At 62.9% G+C, this 23,823-nt stretch overlaps 2 protein-coding genes and 2 long non-coding RNA genes across 7 annotated transcripts in view; 2 read left to right on the top strand and 2 right to left on the bottom strand.

Annotated features, from left to right (window-relative positions):
- QTRT1 (queuine tRNA-ribosyltransferase catalytic subunit 1) overlaps positions 1-23,823 on the bottom strand; it is a 72,957-nt gene that overhangs the window by 910 nt on the left and 48,224 nt on the right. The window contains exons 2-7 of the mRNA XM_084501723.1: positions 2,737-2,970; positions 2,017-2,085; positions 1,249-1,387; positions 1,082-1,160; positions 787-902; positions 371-509 (exon numbers count right to left, since the gene is read on the bottom strand). Coding sequence (XP_084357849.1) covers positions 371-509; positions 787-902; positions 1,082-1,160; positions 1,249-1,387; positions 2,017-2,085; positions 2,737-2,844 — 650 coding nt within the window. The 5' untranslated portion in view covers positions 2,845-2,970. The remainder of the gene's footprint in view (positions 1-370; positions 510-786; positions 903-1,081; positions 1,161-1,248; positions 1,388-2,016; positions 2,086-2,736; positions 2,971-23,823) is intronic.
- DNM2 (dynamin 2) lies at positions 4,066-23,787 on the top strand. 4 transcript variants are annotated; one of them, XM_084501717.1, is made up of 21 exons: positions 4,066-4,278; positions 7,814-7,887; positions 8,892-9,041; positions 9,315-9,518; positions 10,257-10,355; positions 10,499-10,659; positions 10,868-11,010; positions 11,546-11,681; positions 11,776-11,843; positions 12,446-12,584; positions 13,075-13,161; positions 13,580-13,650; positions 15,251-15,302; positions 15,676-15,687; positions 17,869-17,982; positions 18,984-19,093; positions 19,627-19,738; positions 19,984-20,148; positions 21,141-21,373; positions 22,152-22,413; positions 22,555-23,787. In XM_084501717.1, exons 1-21 carry the CDS (start codon positions 4,118-4,120, stop codon positions 22,906-22,908), a joined length of 2,907 nt encoding a protein of 968 aa, XP_084357843.1. In that variant the 5' UTR covers positions 4,066-4,117; the 3' UTR covers positions 22,909-23,787. The 4 variants fall into 4 exon arrangements, with proteins under 4 accessions (XP_084357843.1, XP_084357842.1, XP_084357844.1 ...); XM_084501716.1 differs by having other exon boundaries at positions 22,552-23,787; XM_084501718.1 differs by lacking the exon at positions 15,676-15,687 and having other exon boundaries at positions 22,552-23,787.
- LOC311425743 lies at positions 5,319-7,020 on the bottom strand. Its single transcript, XR_014686413.1, has 2 exons — positions 6,844-7,020; positions 5,319-6,811 (listed from the first exon to the last, which is right to left on the bottom strand). It is a non-coding gene; the product is annotated as an uncharacterized lncRNA (long non-coding RNA).
- Positions 16,502-16,706, top strand: LOC311425745. Its single transcript, XR_014686415.1, has 2 exons — positions 16,502-16,560; positions 16,591-16,706. It is a non-coding gene; the product is annotated as an uncharacterized lncRNA (long non-coding RNA).

Below are 23,823 nucleotides of genomic sequence, written 5' to 3'. Positions count from 1 at the left end.
CCAGGGGTCCTGCCCCAGGGGTCCTGCCCCAGGGGTCCCATCCCACATCCTGCCCCACGGATCCTACCCCACGGATCCTGACCCCATGGATCCCGCCACGAACCCTGACCCACATCCCGCCCCACACATCCTGACCCACATCCTGCCCTACATCCTGGTCCACAGATCCCGCCCCACGGATCCTGACCCACATCCTGCCCCACAGATCCCACCCCACAGATCCCACCCATGGATCCCATGCCCCTGATCCTGCCCCACCAATCCCACCCCAGATTCTGCCCCACAGATCCCACCCCATGGATCCCACGCCCCAGATCCAGCCCCACATCCCCTGCCCCACATCCCCTGCCCCACATCGCCCCCCGCCTACCCCACGCCCATGAGGTAGCGGGGTTTGTCGGGGGGCAGGAGGTCGGTGCAGAGCTTCACCATGCGCCAGAACTGCTCCTTCTCCTCGCCGCCGCTCAGCCCACCGATGGCGAAGCCGGGGACGTCGCGGCGCGTCATCTCTGGGGGGGGGGGCAGCGTGTGGGGCTGGGGGCAGCGTGTGGGGCAGGGGGGGCAGGATGTGGGGCTGGGGGGTGAGGGGGAATGGGGGGCAGAATGTGGGGCTGGGGTGGAAGAGGAATGGGGGGCAGAATATGGGGTCAGGGGGCAGAATATGGGGAGGGGGAGAAGAGAAAATGGGGGCAGAATGTGGGCCTGGGGGGGCAAATGGTGAGGGGGGGGCAGATGGGGAATGGGAGGGGGGGAAATGGGGCCCGGGGGGGGGGTCTCGGTCCCCACCTTCCAGGCAGCGCCTGCGCAGGGCGGGGTCGAGCCCCCCCTGGATGATGGCGAAGAGGCTCTGCTGCGAGGGGCGCCGGTGGGCAGCGATGCAGCGATCCAGCCAGCGGATAGACCTGGGGGGGGGGGCAAAATTTAGGGCTGGGGGGGGCACACCGGGACCTGGGGGAGATCCTGGGGGGGATTTGGGGTGGGTTTTTCGGGGGGAGGGGCCTAATTTAAGGCTGGGGGGGACAAACCAGGACCTGGGGGAGGTCCTGGGGGGGATTTGTTTTTTTTTTTTTGGGGGGGGGACCTGTGCATGGCCTCCTCGACGCGCGGCCCCGTGGTGGTGCTGCTGACCACGTCGTCCAGCTGCATGATGATATCGGCGCCTATGGGGGGGGGTCAGGAGGGGGTCGGGGGGGGTCAGAGGACCCCCCCCCAAAAAATATCTGCCCCCCCCCAGCGCCGAGGGCTCACCCAGCGCGTTCTGGATGTGGACGGAGCGCTCGGGGCTCAGCAGGAGCTCGGCGCCGCCGTAGGGGGACAGGAAGCGAACCCCCCCCTCCGTCACCTCCGAGAGAGCCGCCAGGGAAACCATCTGGAAACCGCCGCTGTCCTGGGGGGGGGGGACATAAAAAAATTAGGGGGGGGGGGAACAAAAAAAATTGGGGGTAACCAAAAAAAAATGATGTGTGGGAGTCCCGAAATATGGTGTATATGGGGGGGGGGGGAGGGGATGGGGGGGGTAATTGGGGGGGGGGTCTTGAAGGGGGGTCTCTAAATGCTGGGGGGGGGGGGTCTCAAGTTCTGGGGGGGAATGGGGGAGCTGGGGGGCTTCTGGGAAGGGGGGTTAATGGGGAGGGGGGGTGAATTGGGGGGCACTGGGGGTCCTGGGGGGGGGTCTCTAAATGCTGGGGGGGGTCTCAAGTTCTGGGGGGGGGTCCCCAATTCATGGGAGGGGGCTTCTTAAGTCCTGGGGGGGTAAGGGGGGAGCTGAGGGGCTTGGGGGGGGGGTTAATGGGGAGAGGGGGTGAACTGGGGGGCACTGGGGGTCCTGGGGGGGGGTCCCCAAGTGCTGTGGGGGGGTCCCCAGACCCTGGGGGGGGTCCCGTAGGTGTCCTGAGCTCCAAGGGGGGGTCTTGAGGAGGGGTCCCGGACCCCTTGGGGCTCTGGGGGGGGTTTGGGGGGCCCTGGGGGGGTTGGGGGCATTTGGGGGTCCCCGGGGGGGTCCCGCCCCCCCCTCACCGTCAGCAGGTTTCGGGCCCAGCCCATGAAGCCGTGCAGGCCGCCGGCGCGCTGCACCAGCTCGGGGCCCTGCGGGGAGGAAGGGGTTAAACCGATGGAGGGGGGGCTCTCGGGGGCGTGGTCGTGTCGGAGGGGGGCGTGGTCATTGATAGGGGGCGTGGCCCCGGCAAAGAGGCTCCGGGCGGGTTCCCCGCTGGGGGCGTGGCCTCCCGGGTGCGGGCGGGGCTTGTGTGGGCGTGGCCTCTTCCGCGGGCGGAGGCTGGGTCCTAAAGAGCCGCGGTCGCCCCCTCCCCGGTCCCTTCCCGGTGCCCCGGTCCCGGCCGCCCCCGGGCCCCCTCCCCGGTTCCCCCGCTCCCCCCTCGGTTCCTCCGTTCCCCCTCCGGTGCTCCCGGTCCCGTTCCCGTGCTCCCGGCCTCCCCCAGGCCCCCTCCGGTTCCTCGTTCCCCCTTCCCGGGACCCCAGGACCCTCCCCGGTTCCCCCCGGTTCCCCCGCTCCCCCCTCCGGTCCCTCCGCTCCACCCCCGGTTTCCCCGGACCCCCTCCCCGGTTCCCTCCCTCCCTCCCCCTCCCGCTCTCCCGGGACCCCCCAGGCCCCCTCAGGCTCTTCCGCTCCCCTCCCGGCTCCCCCCTCGGTTCTTCCGTTCCCCCCCTGGTGCTCCCCGGTCCCGGTCCCGTTCCCGTGCTCCCGGCCCTCCTCCCGGTCCCCCCCCGGGTGCTCACGGGCCGCGTCCCGAGGTGGTAGGTGTTGCCCAGGCAGATGCGGCAGCCGAGGGCCGCCAGCTGCGCCGCCGTGATGCCTTTGGCCGTGCCGCGGGTGCCCACGGGCATGAACACCGGGCAGGGCACGGCGCCGTGAGGCAGCAGCAGCTCGCCCGCACGGGCCCGGCTCCGGCTGCACTTGGCCACCACCCGCAGCAGCGGGGCCGGGGCCGAGGCCGGGGCCTGCTCCGGGCCCTCCGTGGGCGCCGCCATTTTGTGGGGCCGCCCGCCCGCCGCGCCGGAAGTGGCCGTAACCAGGGGCAACGCGGGCGGGCGCCATGTTGGGGCTGGGGGCCCCCCCTCTGAGGGGACCCCCACACACACTGGGACCCCCCCCCCCCGTGAGGGGACCCCCCCACGGCTCGTGGTAGCCTCGGGTGGCTCCTGGTGGCCCACGGTGGCCCCCGTGTCTCCGGGGGGGCCCCTTGTGGTCCCCGTGTCTCAGTTTTTGCCCCCTCCCCGTGCCTCAGTTTCCCCTCACGGGACCCCTCAGCATCCCCCCCCCGCCAGCCCAGTCCCCCCCCGGCACCGGGGGGAGGGGGCTGCCAGAAATCCCTAATTTTGACCCGAAAACCCCCAAATGTGACCCAAAACGGGGCCCGCCCAGAGGTGCCTGGAGCTTGGGGGTGCGGAAGGAGCAGGTTTAATTAAAATTCAGTTAAAACGGAATTAATTGGGGGGCAGTTCCCCCTCCCCCGGTGGTCCCCCTCCCCGGTTGCCCCCCGGATTGGAGTGCGCCACTACACGAGGGATTACGGCCGCCGGGGAGAGGGTGGGAGGAGGGAGGGGGCAGCCAGCCAATGGGACGGCTGAAGGCGATGATTGATAGGAGCCTGGGCGTATCATCAGCGGGGATCCTGCCAGTGGGGTTGGCTCTCGGAGTGCATTGGGCGATGTGGGGGAGTGGCGGGTGCGCTGTCCAATGGAGGGAGAGAAGGCGAGTAGAGCGGGAGGGGAGAGGTGGGTGGGACTGGCAGGCGGCGATTCGCTAGCTGGATGGATGGGCAGCCGTTTTCGCCAATGGGGTGGCGGGAGCGAGAGGCGGGAGTAAGGGGGCGGGAGGAGCAGCGCCTCGCCTCAGCTGACGGCCTAACTCCGTCTCTTATTGGCTGCCGATCCTGAGCGGCGCGCCGGACGGCCAATGAGCGGCGAGAACCGGGGCGCGGCACCTTCCCCTCTGAGTGACAGCTCGCCGAGCCACTCCCGCCGCCTCCTGGCTCTGACTGACAGCCGGCTCGCCCAATAGCGGCGCGGGCCGAGCGCGGCGGGGCGGGGCGCGCCGCCAAGTGCCGGATGAGGAGCCGCGGAGGGGAAGTCGGGCCGCCGCCGCCGCCCCGCCGCCATGGGGAACCGCGGCATGGAGGAGCTGATCCCGCTGGTCAACAAGCTGCAGGACGCCTTCAGCTCCATCGGGCAGAGCTGCCACCTCGACCTGCCGCAGATCGCCGTGGTGGGCGGGCAGAGCGCGGGCAAGAGCTCGGTGCTCGAGAACTTCGTAGGCCGGTGAGCGCCGGGCCGGCGGCGGCCGCGGAAACGGCGTAAAAGCGCTTCGTGAATCGCGGACGGGGCCCGCGGGGCGCCCTGCGCAAAGTGCGGGGAGCGCTACGCAAGTTGCGCGGCGCCCTGCGCAAAGTGCGCGGCGCCCTACGCAAAGCGCGCAGCGCGCGGCGCGGCGCCTGCGGAGCCCTACGCAAGGTGCGCGGCGCCCTACGCAAAGTGCGCGGCGCGCTACGCGGCTCCTTACGCCGCCGGCGTAGGGCGCGGGGCGGGGCAGCGCGGCGCTGGCGTAGGGGCGCTTTGTGAATACGGAACCTCCAAAGGCGGGGGTTTGGGGGAGGCCTGCGGGCGGGCCGATAGCGGCGGGGCCCCCCCGGCCCCCCCCCCGTTGGGGCCCTGCGCCCGCCCGATAGGGCCCGGCCCCACCCAGCCCCTCCCCCCCCGTTTTTTGGGGTCCTCCCCACGTTTTGGGGTCCTCCCCCTCCATTCTGGGGTCCTCCCCCCGGTTTTGAGCCCCCCGCCCAGCTTTGGGGCCTCCTTGCTGGTTTTTGGGGTCCCCACCCTCAGGTTTGGGGCCCCCACCCCTGTTTTTTGCCCCCCCCTCCCGGTTTTCGGACTCCCTGTATTTTTTGGGGCCTCCTTGGTTGTTTTTGGCACCCCCACCCTCAGTTTTGGGGCCCCCACCCCCATATTTTCAGCCTCCCCCCCCGGTTTTGGGCCCCCTCCTGCTCGCTCGAGGGCTGGAGGCCGCAGCGTTAACAATGGGCGGCTTCCTGCGCCGCGATTCCGGCCTGGCGCCCTCCTCATCCTCATCCTCATCTTCATCGTCATCATCATCATCCTCATCATCATCCTCATCTTCATCACCCTCCGGACTCCATCACCGCCCTCATCCCGTCCCGACACCGTCCTCGTCCCGTCCTGCCACCATCCACCGACCACCAGCCGCAGCTTCGCTCCACACCAGAAGCCAAACGCCTTTTTCCAACATTTTTGGGGCTTTTTAGGAGCTTTTGGGGACTTTCTGGGGCTTTTTGGCCCCGTGACTGCGGCACTGACACCCCCTCAGCACCCGTCCCGGGTGGGAAACGGGTCCACGAAGGCTCCGTGCGAGTTTTCCCCGCTTCTGCCTGGTTTTGGTTCACGTTTTCCTGCCTTTTTCTTTCCCCTTTGCCCTCCATCCCGGGCTGGTTTTGTGACCGGGCGCGTCCCGGTGGCGCTAACGATGCGCCCGTGTTAATGACCGTGGTAATGAGGGGGTAATTGTGGCCGGGGTGGGGTCCTGGTGTCCTTGGCGTGGCAGCGCCTCCTCCTCCAGTAAAGGAGGAGGAGAAGGACTGGGGGATGGAGTAACGAGGGGTGGAATAACGAGGGACGGAGACCATCCTGGGGTGGAATAACGAGGGAATGAAGGTGTTGGGGAGCGAAATAAGGAGGGCCAGAGCTCGTCAGGGGATGGATGGAGGAATCCTGCGGTGAAATCTCTCCTGGGAGCGCTCTGAGATTCCCCCAGGACGGCCATGAGGCATCAGGGCCACGAACCGCAGGGGCTCTGAGCTCCCTCCACGCTTCAGGCTCCTCGCACCGAGCTCCTGTGCTGCCCTGCGCTTTGGAAGCAAGAAATAAAAGAGAAGGGAAGGCAGCCGGGTGAAAAACACGAGTTTTCCAGTGCAGAAACGGGGACAATTCCACCCAAACAGCCCCCTCTGCTCCAGCAGGAGGTGAGCGGACGGCGCTGGCCCCTCCAGCCTGGATTTTCGCCCCGCAGCCGGGCATTTTGGAGCCGTTTGCAGAACCGCTGCCGCCCGTGGTACAGGGGAAGGATTCGGGGGAGCTGCCTCGCTGCCCAAAAAACCCAAAAAGGAGCCGGGAGACGAATTCCACAGCTCCGAACCCGCGTCAGGGCCGGGATTCAGCGTGCCCGGAGCTCATCTCACCACCCCGTGAGCCTCGGCGGGCGCTGGATTCGCTCTGCAGAGGAGCAGGGATCGAAGGCACCGCGCTGAAAGGCCGCCAGCGGCCGTGGCAAACGCCATCGACGTCCCGCTGGAGCCCTGGGAGCGTCAGCACGAGGACAATGTCACCCCGCGGTGACAATGGGGCCGTTGTGACGGCCTCAATGGGGCTTTATACGGCACCGGGGGGGCACCAGCGGGGCCAAAAACACGGCCCCGATGTCCCGGGGCGTTGAGGAAGGGGAAAATCCGGCTCTGCTGTTGACTCTTCGCTCGGTGCCTGACGCCTGCGGGGTTTGTCTGGCTGCAAACACCTCGGCCGTCGGGATTAGGGCTGCACACGGGAGGTTGGCCTCGATCTTACACCCCCAGACACCTGGTGTCTGCAGGAAGGCGTTGGTCTTCGTGATTACGTCCACAAACATCTCTTTGACTTCACTTTGACGTCTACAAACACCTCTCTGACTTCTCTTTTATGTCTACAAACCCCCGTTACGTCTACAGGAATGAGTTTGTCTTTTAATGACGTCTACAAACACGAGTTTGGCTTCAGTTTTACGTCTACAAACACCCGCTTGACTTCACTTTTATGTCTACGAACACGCGTTACATCTACAGAAATGAGTTTGGCTTCGCTTTTACGTCTACAAACACACATTATGTCTCCAGAAATGAGTTTGTCTGCTAATTATGTCTATGAACACCTGTTGGACTTCACTTTTATGCCTACAAACACCTGCTACGTTTACAGCAATGGGTTTGTCTTCACGACTGCATCTACAAACACAGGTTTGACTTCAGTTTTACGTCTACAAGCACCTGTTTGACTCCACTTTTACGTCTACAGCCACGTTATGTCCACAACAATGAGTTTGTCTTCGCTCTTACATCTACAACCACACGTTATGGCTACAGAAATGAGTTTGTCTCCGTGCTCACGTCTCCCAGCACGCCTTTGACCTCACTCCGTGCCCACGCAGGGCATCATCCCACGAGGATTTCCTTCCCCCCACACCCCCGAGTCACCCAAAGGCTGCTCGCGAGCCCTCCACCCATGGGGGAGACGACGTTTTTGGGGTGTTGGCCAGCTCTGGAGGATGCTTCGTGCTCTGCCCCTCGTTCTGACGCTTCCCCAGCCCCAAAATGTTATTTTTTTGTGCCTTTTTGGGTTGATTTCGCCGGGAGGAAGTGGCGGCCGTGCGGCATCGGAGCGAAACCGCGGCCGAGCGAGCGGCACCGAAATAGAGCCGGCGGTGGCAGCCGCCCTTCCCGGGGCCCGTCCCGTCCTCCCGGTCCTGCAGGAAGTCGTTAAGCAGTGATAAACCCACGGGGCGGGTCGCAGGCACTTCGTTAACCCGGTTAATTGAGCCTGGTTAATTGAACCCGGTTACGGCAACCCCGGGGGAGCCTCGGCCCAAATTCCTGCGCTCTCAGCCCCGGGGGGAGCTGCTGGTGGTGAAGGGATTGGGGTTTTTTTGGGGGTCCGAGCCCCGTTTTTGCCCTTTCCAGCCCCGATTGCGGAGGGAGGAGGGGGTGAGCGGCGCGTCCCGAGCTCGTTTGACCTCGTGTCCTTTAATTTCCCGCAGGGATTTCCTTCCCCGCGGCTCCGGCATCGTCACCCGGCGGCCTCTCATCCTGCAGCTCATCTTCTCCAAGACAGGTACGCGCAGCCCCTGGCAGACGGGGCCCAAAACGCACCCAGCAGCGTCTGGGGAACGGTTCTGGGTCGTGTGAGCGTTCCCAAAGGATTTAGGGAACGGTTCTGGTTTGTATGAGCATTCCCTGAGCATTTAGGGATCAATTCTGGTTTGTACAAGTGTTCCCAAAGCATTTAGGGTTCAGTTCTGGTTCATTTGAGGATTTCCAGAGCATTTAGGTGACGACTCTGGTTTGTGTGAGCGTTCCCCAAGCATTTATGGAATAATTCTGGTCCATTTGAGTGTACCCAGAGCATTTAGGTAACAATTCGGGTTGGTCTGGGCATTCCCAGAGTATTTGGGGATCAGTTCTGGTCTGTATGAGCGTTCCCAAAGCATTTAGGCAACAATTCTGGTCTGTTTGAGCATTCCCCAAGCATTTATGGAATAATTCTGGTTCATTTGAGCATGTCCAGAACATTTAGGTAACAATCCTGGTTGGTTTGGGCATTCCCTGAGCATTTCTGGAATAATTCTGGTCTGTTTGAGCGTTCCCAAAGCATTTTGGTGATGATTCTGGTCGGTTTGAGTGCTCCCAGCATGTTTTGGGCACGATTCTCACTCGTTTGACCTCTCCCAAAGCCTTTAGAGAACATCTAGGGATCCATTCTGCTTGGTTTGAGCGTGGGCTTTTTTTTTGGCGAGGGGCTGGTGAGCGGCCCCCCTCCACGGGGCCACCGCGAGGAGGAGAGCCCGGCTTTCACCCCGGAGCCTCATCAGCCAGAGCCTCAGCCCTTCCTTCCAGCAACAAAACCCTTAAAAATCACCAGGAAAACGTTTAAAAACCATCAGCAGGGACCAAAAAGCAGGGGGGGAACACCCAGGGCCGTTCTGGGGGCCGGGCTCAGCGCCTCCTCAGTGCCTCTGGTTCAGCTTCGTGGTGCTGAGAGGTCCCCGACGCAGCGGGGCAGCCTCACGCCACCCACACTGTCTACAAATTTATTTTTTTCCCCTTTTTTTCCCCCAGAATATGCTGAGTTTTTGCACTGCAAATCCAAAAAGTTCACTGACTTCGACGAGGTGCGGCAGGAGATCGAAGCGGAGACCGACCGGGTGACGGGCACCAACAAAGGCATCTCCCCCATCCCCATCAACCTCCGCGTCTACTCGCCGCACGGTGAGCGGGGATTTTTGTCTCAGATGGGGCTTTTTTTGGGAGAAAACCTGTCTGCGTGCATGCTGCCGGTGGGATTTAAGCCAGCACGTGTCCTGAGAGCAAACTCCGGCTGCTCCAAGCGTCTGGCTGAGCTGAAACAACCCCCAGGGTGTTTTTTTGGGGGGACGTGGGGCACCTCCTGAGCAAGGTGGCTCCCTTCTGAGGGTCTCCGAGGGCTTTTTGGGGTGAGATCCCCAGCGGCAGGCTCTGAGCCGCCCCTCTCGCTGCCCCCAGTGCTGAACCTGACGCTGATCGACCTGCCGGGGATCACCAAGGTGCCGGTGGGGGACCAGCCGCAGGACATCGAGTACCAGATCAAGGACATGATCCTGCAGTTCATCAGCAGGGAGAGCAGCCTGATCCTCGCCGTCACACCTGCCAACATGGACCTGGCCAACTCGGACGCCCTCAAGATGGCCAAAGAGGTGGATCCCCAAGGTGAGGCGGCCTCGTCCCCCCCCCCGGCTCTCACACCGCCGAGCCTCGGAGAATTTCGGCAGTTTTGGGGGCCGGAGGTGCCGCCTGAGGCCCCTTCTCCCTCTGAGAGGAGAGATGAGATCCTCGGGGGGGGAGGAAGGGCAGCGCTCCCCTTCCTCACCGTCAATCCCATATTTCTCTGCCTCTCTGCTGAGATCCGTGCGATGCCATTGATCGATTCCTTTGGGTGATATTGATCAGTGCCTTTGGGCAATACCATTGATCAAGATACCATTGATCAATTCCTTTGTGATACCACTGATCAATCCCTTTGTTTGATGCCATTGATTGATCCCTTTGGGTGATAACATCAATCAATCCCTTTGTGTAATACTGATCAATTCCTTTGGGCGATACCATTGATCAAGATATCATTGATCAATCCCTTTGTGGGATACCATTGATCAATTCCTTTGTTTGATAACACTGATTGATTCCTTTGGGCGATAACATTCGTTTGGGCAATACCATCGATCAATTATTTTGGGCGATACCATTGATCGATTCCTTTAGGCAATATTGATCGATTCCTTTGGGAAATATCATTGATCAAGATACCATTGATCAGTTCCTTTGTGCGATACCATTGATCAATCCCTTTGGGCGATGCCATCGATCAATTCATCGATCAATCCATTGATCAACTGATCAACTCATTGATCAATCCATTAATCAATTAATCTTTTTTGGCTGCCCCAGGCTTGCGGACGATCGGCGTGATCACCAAGCTGGACCTGATGGACGAAGGCACGGACGCCCGGGACGTGCTGGAGAACAAACTGCTGCCCCTGCGCAGAGGTACGAGGAACCCCCCCAAAAAAAAAACACCCCCCCCACCTCACTCCCCACTTCCAAACGAGCCCAAAAAGCGCCGGGGGGGGCCCCGAAGATGCTCCAGGAACAAAAAGGGGCCGGCTCTGCCCATCGTGGGTCCCCCCCAGGCTACATCGGCGTGGTCAACCGGAGCCAGAAGGACATCGACGGCAAGAAGGACATCCGGGCGGCGCTGGCGGCCGAGCGCAAATTCTTCCTCTCCCACCCCGCTTACCGGCACATGGCCGACCGCATGGGCACCCCCCACCTGCAGAAGGTCCTCAACCAGGTGGGTGGGCTTCTCCCCCCTAAAATGGGGGGCTGCCGGGGGGCTCCCCGCCTCCCCCGGGGCTGCTTTCCGTCCCTCCGGAGGAAACGCCGCGCTCCCTCGGGGCGTTTTGTGGTGTCGCCGTCCCCACCTCAATTTGGAGCAGAAGGAGGTGGAGGCAGGTGGCTGGATGTATTTTTTGGGGTTAAATTTTGATTTTTTCCCCTAGCAACTGACCAACCACATCCGGGAGACGCTGCCCTCGCTGCGCAGCAAGCTGCAGAGCCAGCTGCTGTCCCTGGAGAAGGAGGTGGAGGAGTACAAGAACTTTCGGCCCGACGACCCCACGCGCAAAACCAAAGCTCTGCTGCAGTGAGTCCCCCCCCCTCCTCCCCAGCGCTGCCCCCACAATAAATCGGCTCGGCTCCTCGGGCAGGGCTCCTTTCAGGGAATTGCCTGGAGAAGCGGCGTTTTGGGGTAAAAAGGGGAGATTTGTGTGCTCCCCACCCCGCCCGCCCACTCCCCAAAACACAGCTGGAGATGGATTCTGCTGCTGGGCCCACAGCCAGGCGGGGTTTGGGGAGCTTGGGGTGGCTGGAGGGGAGCTGTGGGGGATCTGTGGGGTTCTGGAGGGGATCTGTGGGGTTTCTATGGGATTTCTCTGGGGTTCTGTGGGGTTTCTGTGGGGTACTGCGGGGTTCTGGAGAGGTTCTGTGGGATTCTGGACGGGTTTCTGGGGATTATGGGGTTTCTGTGGGGTTCTGGAGGGGATCTGTGGGGTTTCTGTGGGGGTTCTGGGGATTTCTCTGGGGTTCTGGGGAGTTTCTGTGGGGTTACGGGGGTTTCTCTGGGTTTTTCTCGGGTTTCTGTGGGTTTCTGCTCATCTGGAGCCCTCATGCCCCCGCAGGATGGTGCAGCAGTTCGGCGTGGACTTCGAGAAGCGCATCGAGGGCTCTGGAGACCAGGTGGACACCCTCGAGCTGTCGGGGGGTGCCCGAATCAACCGCATCTTCCACGAGAGGTTCCCTTTCGAGCTGGTGAAGGTAAAACCGCGAGCGGCGGCCCCTCGCTGGGGCGCAGGGGGAGGCTCCCAGGGGCGCCCGACGCGCTGCTGACCGCGGCTCCCCTCCTGCCCAGATGGAGTTCGACGAGAAGGACCTGAGGAGGGAGATCAGCTACGCCATCAAGAACATCCACGGCGTCAGGCAGGTGTTGGGGGGGGGTCCCCAAAAAATCCAGGGGGTGTGGGTGCCCCCTCGGAGCCCCCTCGGTGCCCCCTCGGAGCCTTCCCCGGGTTTGGCTGCTGAAATCTCCGTTTTTCTTCCCGTTTCTGGGGAATAAAGGAGCTGGAGGGGAGGGCAGGGAGCTGAAACCCCCCCCAGAGGGGAAGAGTTGTCCCGTTCGGGTGCCCTCCTGGCCTGGGTGCGGACCCAGGAGGGGATTTTGGGGGGGCACCAGCCCTCCTGGCGTGCTTCAGCCTCGAAATTTGGAAGGAGAGCAGGAATCCAGAGCTTCCCCTCCTCCCCAGGGACCACTTGGGGCACATCCAACCCCCCAAACCCCCCCCAAAAAGGCAGCTCCTCAGCTCCTCGCCGCGCCCTCCCCCTCATCCCAGGGGTTTAGGATTAGGAGCACTAATTCTAATTAATCCTAAACCCACCCCAACCCTCTGCTGCCTGACATGGGGTGGAAAAGGGGGCAGGGAGCCGCTCCCCGGCGCTGAGCCTCATCAGGATGCGGCCTGAGGACCTCACAGCCCCTTTTTTTTCCTCCCCCTGCCCCCCGGTGTCCCCCCCACCCCATGTAGGACCGGGCTCTTCACCCCGGACCTGGCGTTCGAGGCCATCGTGAAGAAGCAGGTGGTGAAGCTGAAGGAGCCCTGCCTGAAATGCGTCGACCTGGTGATCCAGGAGCTCATCAACACGGTCAGGCAGTGCACCAGCAAGGTAGGGGCCGGGGCTGGCTGCCCCACGACCCCCCCAATCCGCAAGGTTTCCCCCCAAAAACGACCTGCAGCCCGAATTCTCTCCCGCCGTGGAGTTTTTCGATCCCTCCCGGTGTCAAATCGCTGCCTCTGGGGATGCGCCCAGGGCTCGATCGATCCTTGGGGACACCTCCTGCAGCTCCCTGCCTGCAATTAACGAGCTGCCTGCTAACGAGCACCATCCCACGTCCTGAGGCGCCCCCCCCAGCGCTGACATCCTCTCTCAGAAGCGTTAATTACCCCAAAGTTTGGGGGAAAGGCTCCCATATTTAATTACTGGCGAGCCCGGGGCAGCTCCGAGGGTCCCGAGGGCGTTTCCCCCTCCAGGAAATTTCCCCCCCCCCCATTCCTCTGCTGCCGCAGCCCCCCAGGAATTAGGGGAAGAGGAGGGGGGGCTCAGCAGCTGCTTCCTCCTCCTCCTCCTCCTCCTCGATCCCTCCCTTCCCTTCCAGCTCGGCTCCTACCCCCGGCTGCGGGAGGAGACGGAGCGGATCGTCACCACGCACATCAGGGAGCGCGAGGGCAAGACCAAGGACCAGGTGAGCGCGGCCCCTCGCCACCCCAAAGCCCCCTCTGGTGACCCCAAGGCTCCTCCTCGTGACCCCAAAGCTCCCTCACAACCCCAAGGCTCCCCCTGGCAACCCCAAAGCCCCCTCTGGTGATCCCAGGGCTGCTTCTGGTGATCCCAAAGCTCCCTCTCGTGATCCCAAGGCCCCCTCTTGCTACCCCAAAGCTCCCTGTTGTGACCCCAAAGCTCCCTCACAACCCCAAGGCTCCCCCTTGAAACCCCAAAGCTCCTTGTCATGACCCCAAAGCCCCCTCTGGTGACCCCAAGGCTCCTCCTCGCGACCCCAAAGCCCCCTCTGGTGACCCCAAAGCCCCCTCTGGCGACCCCAAAGCCCCCTGTGGCGGCAGCCAGATCCCGGGGGGGGCTCCTAACCGGGGATGTCCCCCCAGATCCTGCTGCTGATCGACATCGAGCTGTCCTACATCAACACCAACCACGAGGACTTCATCGGCTTCGCCAAGTGAGTGGCGACGCCGCGGCGCCCGGCGGGGGGCAACGAGCAGCAGGCGACCCCCCCCCAGCCCCATTTGAATTCACCAAAACCCCCCCCTGGGGGGCTCTCCGGGGGTTTGGGGGCTGTGGGGTTTGTGCTGCAGCCCCAAATCCCCGCTCCCCCTGCAGCCTGTGGGGGCACGGAGCCCCCCCGCCGCCTTTCACCTTCCCCTTTATCACCCCGAGGTTAAAGTTCAGCCTCGGAAGCACTTCGGGGCTGCTCGTGGGGGGGTTTTGGGGTGAATTCAGGTAATTTTAGGGCCGCTCGCCCTGCGGGGGAAGGCGAGGAGGCTCCCGGTGACCCCGGGGGGAGCAGAGGGGGGGCCCCGAGGGCATCGAGCTCGGCCCTCGGAGCCATCCCAGGGCTGCAGGGCCACGAGGAGGGGGCTGTCCCCATCCGTCAGTCTGTCCCTGTCTCTCTGTCCCCAGCCTTCCTCCCGTCCTTCCTCCTCTTCCTCCCAGCAGCATCCCCCCGCGGGGCCGGAGCCACCCCTCGCGCCCCAGGAGCCCCCTCCCCATCTTCTCTTCCCCCCCACCTCTTATTTTTCTCTCATTTTTCCCCCCTCCTCTCCCTTCCCGTCTCCCCCCTCACCCCTGGGTGCCTTCCTCCCCTCCTCCTCCTCCTCCTCCCCCCCCCCAACCTCTCTTTTTGCTCCTCTCCCCACCTCGCTGTCTCTTTCTCTCTCTCGCTCCGGACTCCTCCGAACCTCTCCCTCTCCCCAGCTGTTACACTGAGCAGCACTTGGCGACAGGGTGGGTACCCGCAGCGTAATTAGCGGCGTAATTAGCAGCATCATTAATTAGCAGCAGCATTAGCAGCAGCAGCATGACGACCCTGCATGCGCCGAGCTCCCACCCGGAGCGCGAGGCCGGGGGCTCACCCCCAGGAGGGGGCTTTTTAGGGCCCCCCAGGACAAACCCCAGCTCCCCCCCCCAGGCCAGGGAAGCCCCCCGGGGGTGCTGCCACCCCCCCCAGGTGCTTTTGAGCGATTTCTAACGGTTCTCCCGAATTTTGTTCCCCCCCCCACCCCTCCCCTCCTGCCTATTCGCCTCGCCCCCCGCGGCCCCGTGGGTGCTCAGGAGAGACAGGTACAGGTAGCGCCCCCCCCCCGCAGGCACGCGGCTTTTTGGTCCCCGCTTTGGGGTGGGGGGGCCGCCAGGAGGTGGAGAGGTGGCGTGCTGCTTGGTGGGGGCCCCCCCCCGGGATTTTTTTTGGGGCTTTCTGCCCTCTGTTTAACACTTTCCCACCCCCGCGCCCCTCGGGGTCGGACGCCGCCCGCCTGCCCGGAGAGAAGGACTGGAAGGAAGCAAATCCACCCCAAAAACAAGTGCCCCCCCCCACCCTGCTTGGCACCGCAGCTCCGGGGGGGGGGCTCCTCAAATTGCTGGCCCTAATTCCCAGGGCATGGGGAGGGGGGGGGGGCAAAAAAACCACCTCAGCTCTTCCTTCCAGCACTCCTGGCAGCCCGGCTGGGGGGCGCGCGGCCCCGGGGGGTGTCTGGGCACCGTCCCCCTCCCCTCCTAAATTTCCAATTCCCCCCCCCCCCTTTTTTTTCTTTCACCCCCAGCGCCCAGCAGAGGAACACGCAGACCAACAAGAAGCGAGCGGTCCCCAACCAGGTACGGCCCCCCCGGGACCCCCACGAGGTTTGGAGGTGGGGATGGAGGTTTTTGGGGGGTCGGGGGGGGGGATGGAGAGGGCCTGGGAGCCCCCCCTTGCATGGTCCTAGGCCTGGCAGGACGTCATGCAGAGGTCGCCTCTGGGTCGGAATAGACGGCGGCGAGTGATTAACGCTGTGAAAATGTTAATTAATAGCATGTAACTGGTTTTCTCTCGCTGTTTTTTGCTTTTTTCCTCCCATTTCCGTGCCTCCTGCTCTCCTCCCCCCCCCCTCACTTTTTCTCTCCCCTCTGTCTCCTCCTCGTCCTGCTTTTGTGTTTTTTTTTTTGCTTTTCTTTTTACATTTCCCCCCTTAATTTTGCACGCCCCAAGGGGGAGATACTGGTAAGTACCCGTGTGGACTGGTAGTACTGGTAGACCACGGCCAGGAATCGCCCCCCCCCCCCCCCCCCAGCCCCGAGCCCCTCGCACCCCAAAACCGAGCACGCCGGAGGCAGGAGCAGGGCAGGACCCCCCCCAAAAAACAAAAACAAAACCAAAAAAACCCTGGAGCCCCTCGGAGGGGGGAATTCATCCCGGCCCCGTCGCCCCCACACCTCGAGGGGGGGGGAAAGGGGAGCAGGAGGCTGAAAAATTTGGGATTTTTGGGGTGCCCCCCCCGCCAGTAGGAGGCTGGAGGGGGGAAATTGCCCCGTGGCCGCGCTCCCCCCTCCATCGGGTCCCCGGGGAGGGAGGTGTCATCCCCCCCCCACCCGCTTTTTGGGCACGGATTTGGGCTCAGAGCTGCCTTTTTTGGGCTTTTTTTCCCATAATTTGGGGAACCCCTCGGGCCCGTTATTCGGCCACCAAAGAGCTTCTCCTCCAGCGTGCTCACTTTTTTGGGGGGGGGGGGCAGGGGGCTGGGATCCCCCCCGAGGGAGAAGTTTCCCCGTCCTCTGGGTGAGCTTTTCCCTCCGGGGTGGGGGCAGCAGGCGGCAGGGGGGGGGTCCCGGCCCCTGCTTTTGGGGTTTAGGGTGGAGGAAATGGAAGCAGCCTCGACCCCCCTGGCCCCCTCCCCAAATCTTTGCAGGCTTCCATTTCCTCCCAGCACCTCCTGTAAAACGCAGGGAGCCCCCCCCGGGCCCGATCCTGCCCCCCCAGGAGGCTGAGCCCACGGGGGGGCACAAGGAAGGGCTCGAGGCTTCTGATTCGGACCCCAGCACCCCAACGGGGGCAGCTGGCCGGGGGGGTGAGCCCCCAAAAAAATCAACCCCGAGCGTGGGCTGTGCAATTTGATGGTTTTTAAAGCCAAAATGGTGCTTTTTGGAACCAAACTGATGGTTTTTAGAACCAAACCGATGGTTTATAAAGCCAAATTGATGGCTTTTAGAGCCAAAACGGTGCTTTTTAAAACCAAACTGATGTTTTTTAGAACCAAACCGATGGTTTTTAAAACCAAACCGATGGTTTTAGAACCAAAACGCTGCTTTTTAAAACCAAACTGATGGGTTTTAGAACCCAACTGATGGTTTTTAGAACCAAACCAAGGCTTTTTAAAGCCAAACCGATGAGTTTTAAAGCCAAAGCAACGGTTTTCAGAACCAAACCGATGCTTTTGAAAACCAAAATCGTGATTTTTTTAAAGCCAAACCGATGGTTTTTAGACCCAAACGGGTGCTCGGAGCCACTCAGCGGGCAGAGCCCTCTCCCTGCCGCCCCCCCGCCTCCTCCCTCCCCTTGCCAAGAAAACCACTTCTGTGTGCGCCCCCCCCCCAGGATTTTGGCACGGCCCCCCCCTCCCCTTCCCCATCCCCTCCCCATCCCCAAAATTCCCATTTTTCCCCCCAAACCGTGCCGAACTCCGTCCAGCTCCTCTCTGCTCAGCCCCCAGCCTTCGTTGCCCCCCCCCCCATGGCACGCTTTTTCCCCCCCCCACCCCCCCACTAACCCGGCTGGAGGCACTAACCCTGCAAATTGGGGGGGGGCACGGGGCGATCCAGGGGGGCAGGGGCTATGGCGAGGCTGGGACCCCCCCCCCAAAAAAAAAAAAACACCCAAAACTCTCCAGGAATTGGGGTGCTCAGCGGGGGGACCCCAAAGGAGGGGGGGGGGTGAGGGCTCAACCCCACGGTGTAAAAAATAGGAATATGGGGGAGAAATCCCCTGGTTTATCCCCAAAATTGGTGGGGGGGGGGGAACTGGGAATATGGAGGAGAAATCCCCTGGTTTATCCCCAAAATTGGTGTGGAGGGGGTGGGGGGGGGAAGGGAGGCTGCTGGGGCTCGTTAGCCTCTAATGAGCTTGGGGGGGGCTCATTAAGCTCTAAATTAGCTAGGGGGGGGCTCGTTAGCCCCTAAATGAGCCCGGGGGGGGGCTCGTTAGCCCCTAAATGAGTCTGGGGTCCAGCTTCGGGATGCCAGCAGCGACGCTTGGGCCATGCGGCGAGGGCGTTTTGAGGGGAATAAGGCGGATTTGGGTGAAAACTTCGGGATTTTGGTGCTTTAATCCTCCCGAAGCTCCCGTCCCTTGGGGGGGGGGGCTCCTCGGGACGCCCCCGGTGCTGCCCCCCGCCCTGTGTGCCCGCAGGTGATCCGTCGGGGCTGGCTGACCATCAACAACATCAGCATCATGAAGGGCGGCTCCAAGGAGTACTGGTTCGTGCTGACCGCAGAGTCCCTGTCCTGGTACAAGGACGAGGAGGTAGGGGGCCACGGGGTGGGGGGGGGGACACGGCACCTCCACGGGCACCCCCGGGGATGGGGGCGCAGCTTTTTGGGGTCTGGGAGCTTCTTTTGGGGACTAGGCGCCTCCGTTTGGGGTCAGGGAGCCTTAATTTGGGGTCAGGGACCTTCTTTTTGGGACCAGGCGCCTCCCTTAGGGGACTAGGCACCTCCGTTTGGGGTCAGGGGAGCCTCCTTTTGGGGTCAGGGACCTTCTTTTTGGGACTAGGCACCTCCATTTGGGGTCAGGGAGCTTCTTTTTGGGGTCAGGGATCTCCCTTAGGGGACTAGGCGCCTCCTTTAGGGTCAGGGGAGCCTCCTTTTGGGGTCAGGGAGCTTCTGTTGGGGACTAGGCGCCTCCTTTAGGGTCAGGGGAGCCTCCTTTAGGGTCAGGGAGCTTCTTTTTGGGACTGGGCGCCTCCTTTTTGGGGTCAGGGAGCTTTTTTTGGGGACTAGGCGCCTCCTTCTGGGTCAGGGAGCCTCCTTTTGGGGTCCAGGACCTCCATTTGGGACCAGGTGCCTTCTTTTGGGGGTCGGGACCCTCTTTTTTGGGGCCAGGGAGCCTCCTTTAAGGGTCACAGACTTCCTTTTGGGGGTCAGGGAGCCTCCTTTTGGGGTCAGGGACCTTCTTTTTGGGACCAGGCACCTCCCCTAGGGGACTAGGCGCCTCCTTTACAGTTAGGGGACCCTCCTTTTTGGGGTCAGGGGCCTCCATTTGGGGTCAGGGAGCCTCCATTTGGGGTCAGGGACCTTCTTTTTGGGGGTCAACCTTTTATTTTTTGGCTCCCTCCTGATGTGGCAAAAGCCTCACCGAACCCAGCCTGGGAATCAGCCCACCAAAACCCCCAAAACCCGCGGATTTCACAGCAAATCGCGGAGGAGGCGAAGAAGGGGAAGGATCGGGGTGGCCGGGACGTCCCTTTTGGGGGCAGAGCCCCTCCGAACGCCCTCACCCTGCTTTTTTTTCCCCTCCTTTTCCAGGAGAAGGAGAAGAAATACATGCTGCCCCTGGACAACCTGAAGATCCGGGACGTGGAGAAGGGCTTCATGTCCACCAAGCACGTCTTCGCCATCTTCAACACCGAGCAGAGGTCGGGCCGGGGGGGGGAACGCTCTGGGGGAGGCAGCGGCCGCCGAAATTTTATGCCCGGGGATCCCGGAGGGATTTAGGGATCCCCTGTGCTGAGGCTGTGTGGTTTTGGGGGCCTCCCAGAGGGATTTGGGGCTTCCCAGTGCCAAAGCAGCGTGGTTTTGGGGGTCTCCCAGAGGGATTTGGGCTCTCTGGTGCCAAGGTTGTGTGGTTTTGGGGTCCTCCAGGAGGGATTTGGGGTTCCTGTGTGGTTTTGGGGGTCTTCGGGAGGGATTTGGGGCTCCCCTGTGCCAAAGCAGCGTGGTTTTGGGGGCCTGTTGGAGGGATTTGGGATTCCCATGTGGTTTTGTGGTCCTCCCATAGGGATTTGGGGCTCCCGTGTGGTTTTTGGAGGCCTCCTGGAGGGAGTTGGGGCTCCTTGGTGCTGAGGCCAAATGGTTTTGGGTTCCTCCAGGAGGGATTTGGGGTTCCTGTGTGGTTTTGGGGGTCTTCGGGAGGGATTTGGGGCTCATCCTCCTCCTCTCCTTCCCGCAGGAACGTCTACAAGGACCTGCGGCAGATCGAGCTGGCCTGCGACTCCCAGGAGGACGTGGACAGCTGGAAGGCCTCCTTCCTCCGGGCGGGCGTTTACCCGGAGAAAGACCAAGTAAACCCCCCAAAAACCCCCCAAAACCCCCCCAAAACCCTACTGCCCCCCCCAGGACCCCAAAACCCCCACAAGACCCCCAAAATGCTGCGGCGTCGCCAGGATCCTGCCGCGGGACGCGCTCCTTTTGCTCCCAAATCCTAATTTTTCCCCCCAAAGCCACCGTTTAGGGTGGGAAGAGGTCGTGGGGTGGGGGGACAAGAGGGTGCCGGTGCCCCCCCCTTAATCCCACCCCCCCAAAACAGACGGAGAACGAGGACGGCGCCCAGGAGAACACCTTCTCCATGGACCCCCAGCTGGAGCGCCAGGTGGAGACCATCCGCAACCTCGTCGACTCCTACGTGGGCATCATCAACAAGTCCATCCGCGACCTCATGCCAAAGACCATAATGCACCTCATGATCAATAATGTGAGCGGGGAGCCGGGGGGGGGACAACGGGGGGGCTCCCGGTGCCGTGGGATCAGCCCCCAGCCCCCCCCCCACTTCGGGGCACGCCGAGCCCCCGGCCGCGGTGCTTGGAGAGCCGGGGAGTTGGGCCGGGTGATCCCGAAGGGTCCCTTCCAAATGGGGGTATTCAGGGCTCTAGGATTTGGGCTGGTGATCCTTAAGGGTCGCTTCCAATTCGGGATATTTAGGATTTGGGCAAAGGTCGGGGAGGTTTTTGATTTCTCAATGATTTTTCCCTTCTGTTTTTTCACAAAGTGGGGCCACCAGCGCACCCTGCGAGCCCCAAGGGGCTGCCCACCCCTCATCCCCTCCCAACTGGGGGTATTTAGGACTCTAGAATCTGGGCTGGGTGATCCCTAAGGGTCCCTTCCAGTTCGGGATGTTTAGGATTTGAGCAAAGGCTGCGGAGCTGTTTGGGTTCTTGGGGTTTTTTCCCTCAATTCTCACAAAATGGGGCCACCGGTGCGCCCTGCAAGCCCCGAGGGGTCACCTTCACCTCATCCCCTCCCAGCTGGGGATATTTAGGACTCTAGGATTTGGGCTGGGTCCCTTCCAGTTCGGGATATTTAGGATTTGAGCAAAGGCCGATGAGCTGTTTGGGTTCTTGGGGTTTTTTCCCTCAATTCTCACAAAATGGGGCCACCGGTGCGCCCTGCAAGCCCCGAGGGGCCACATTCACCTCATCCCCTCCCAACTGGGGGTATTTAGGACTCTAGGATTTGGGCTGGGTGATCCCTAAGGGTCCCTTCCAACTGGGGATATTTAGGGTTTGAGCAAAGGCCAAGGAGGTGTTTGGGTTCTTGGGTTTTTTTCCCTCAATTCTCCCAAACCGGTGCCGCCGGCCCACCCCGTGCTGCCGCCCTCCCCTCGTCCCAGTGACCCCAAACCCCCCGAGCCCTTTTCGGGGGCCGCTTCATCCCCCCCCCCCCCCCCGTTTTCCCTTTCCCCGGCAGACCAAGGACTTCATCCACTCGGAGCTGCTGGCCTACCTGTACTCGTCGGCCGACCAGGGCAGCCTGATGGAGGAGTCGGCGGAGCAGGCGCAGCGGCGGGACGAGATGCTGCGCATGTACCACGCGCTGAAGGAGGCGCTGGGCATCATCGGAGACATCAGCACCAGCACCGTGTCCACCCCCGTGCCCCCCCCCGTGGACGACACCTGGCTGCAGACCGGCAGCGGGCACAGGTGGGGGGCTGGGGGGGGTTGGGGAAGGGTCCTGGGGGGCCCTGGGGGGTTCTGGAAGGCTCCTGGGGGGTCCTGGGGAGTTCTGGAGGACTATTGTGGGGGCTCTGGGGGTTTTGGGGGGGGCTCAGTGGGGTTCTGGGGGGTCCTGGGGAGTTCTGGAGGGGTTCTGGGGGGGCTCTGGGGGGTTTGGGAGGGTCCTGGGGCGGTTCTGGGGGGGCTCAGCAGGGTTTTAGGGGGGTTCCGGGGGACTTCTGGGGAGTCCAGGGGGAGCTTGGGGACTTCTGGGGGGGTCCTGGGGGGGCACTGGAGGGGTTCTGGGGTGGTTCTAGAGGGGTTCTGGGGGGGCTCTGGGGGGTTTGGGGGGGCTCAGTGGGGTTCTGGAGGACTATTGGGGGGTCCAGGGGCGGCTTGGGGGGGTTCTGGGGGACTTCTGGGGGGCTCAGTGGGGTTCTAGGGGGGTCCTGGGGGGTTCGGGGGGGCTCAGTGGGGTTCTGGGAGGTCTGGGGAGGTTCAGGGGGGTTCTGGGGGGCCTCAGCAGGGTTCTGGGGGGCTCAGCAGGTGTGGGGGGGGTTCTGGAGGGGTCCTGGGGCAGTTCTGGGGGGCTCAGTGGGGGTTTGGGGGGGGTCCTGAGGGGGTTTCAGAGTGGCTCAGCTGGGTTCTGGGGGGGTCTGGAGGGGTTCTGGGGCTCTCAGCAGGATTCTGGGGGGCTCAGCGGGGTCTGGGGGGGTGTCCGCAGCACACTGCACCCCCCCCGACCCTCACCGTGCCCCCCCCGCAGCCCCCCACCTCAGCGCCGCCCCGTCTCGGCCGTGCTCCCCCCGGGCCGACCCCCGGCCGTGCGGGGCCCGACGCCGGGCCCGCCGCTCATCCCCGTCCCCGCGGGGGGGGGGGGGGCCGTCCCCCTTCACGGCCCCCCCCATCCCCTCTCGCCCCGGACCCCAAAACGTCTTCGCTGCCCCCCACGACCCCTTCTCAGCCCCCCCCCAGATCCCCTCGCGGCCGGCACGCGTCCCCCCCGGCATCCCCCCCGGCGTGCCCAGGTAAGCCCCCGGCCTCAATTTGGGGGGGGGGGGGTCCCACACCCTCCTTGACCCCCCCCGGGGTCCCCTCCTCGTCTGGGGGACCCCTCGCTGTGCCCCCCCCGTCCCCACACCCCCCCTGTCCCCTTCTCTCCGCAGCAGGAGACCCCCGGCGGCGCCGAACCGGCCCACCATCATCCGCCCCGCCGAGCCCTCGCTCCTCGATTAACCCCCCCCCAAATTGGGGGGGCCACCGGGGAAGAAGAAAAAAAGGGGTTGGGGGGGGGGGGGCCCCCCCGGGCCTCCCCTTCCCCCCCCCGCGTCTCATCTCTCGATTTTTTTCACCCCCCCCCACCCGCCGTCGGCTCAGCAGAGCGCTTCCGCCCCGGCCACCGAAACGGGGAGGATTCTGGTTTTCTGGGGGGGGCGAATATTGCACTTTTTCGGTCAGAAACGCCCCCCCACGACCCCCCCAGCGTCCGATGTGCGAGGTGGGGACGGGCGAGCCGAGGCTGAGCAGACTCCTGCCTTCCTCCTCCTCCTCCTCCTCCCCCCAGAATTTTTGTATTAATATATTATATATAAAACTTAGCGAATTGCAGTTTTCTCCCCCAAAACTCCCGGGAGCCGATGGCTGGTGCCCCGTAGCCTTTTTATCTCCTGGTTTTGTGGTTTTTTTTTTAGAGCTTCCAGGAAAATTTCTCCAGGGGAACCCAGGCCGGGAGCGGTTCGTTAACGAAGTCACCTCGTTAACGCCGAGCCCCAAAGCCCGGGGGGAGGCCCGAGGAGGGGGGGGGAGCCCCAAAAACGTGCAGAGCCCCCCCCGGAGCCGTGGCGGTGTCCCCCCCCACCCCGCCAACGGTGCCTTTCCCCGCGGCTGGGAGCGGAGGATGTAAATATTTCTACGGACTGTACGGATTGTATAAAAACAGCAAAAAAAACGCAAAAAAAAAAAAAAAAAAAAAAAAAGAAGTAGGTTTTTTTAAAAACACCGCCCCCGGGGGTTTGGGGGAGGGGGGGGGGGCACGGAGATGGGGCTGCAGCACCAGCTGCCTTAACGGGGGGGTCTCAGGGGTCCGGGCCCCCCCCAGGTGAGGGTCCCGACCCCCCCCAGCCTGCCGCGCTGGCGGGGCAGAGCTTTTCGGGGGGTGCTCGGCTGCCCCCCCCCCCCCCAGCGTCGCCAGCGGCTCGGGGGCTTTTTTTACCCCCCCCCCAGCCCTAAAAAAAAATAAAAGAGCAGCACGCTTCCCTCCTGTCCCTTCTGTTTGCCGCCGTGTAAGTGCCTCCGTTCTGTACCCTATTAATAAACTAAAAAAAAAAAACAAAGAAAAAACAAAAACAAAAAAAAACGAACACGAAAGAAAAGAAATAAAGGGAAAAAAAAGGGTGAAAGGCTCCGGCGCTTCCTGGTGGTTTCTGTCACCTCTTGGG

The sequence above is a fragment of the Aythya ferina genome (assembly GCF_964211825.1).
Source record: "Aythya ferina genome assembly, chromosome: 33".
Taxonomy (NCBI): Eukaryota; Metazoa; Chordata; class Aves; order Anseriformes; family Anatidae; genus Aythya; species Aythya ferina.
This window is presented reverse-complemented; position numbering and strand designations above follow the sequence as displayed.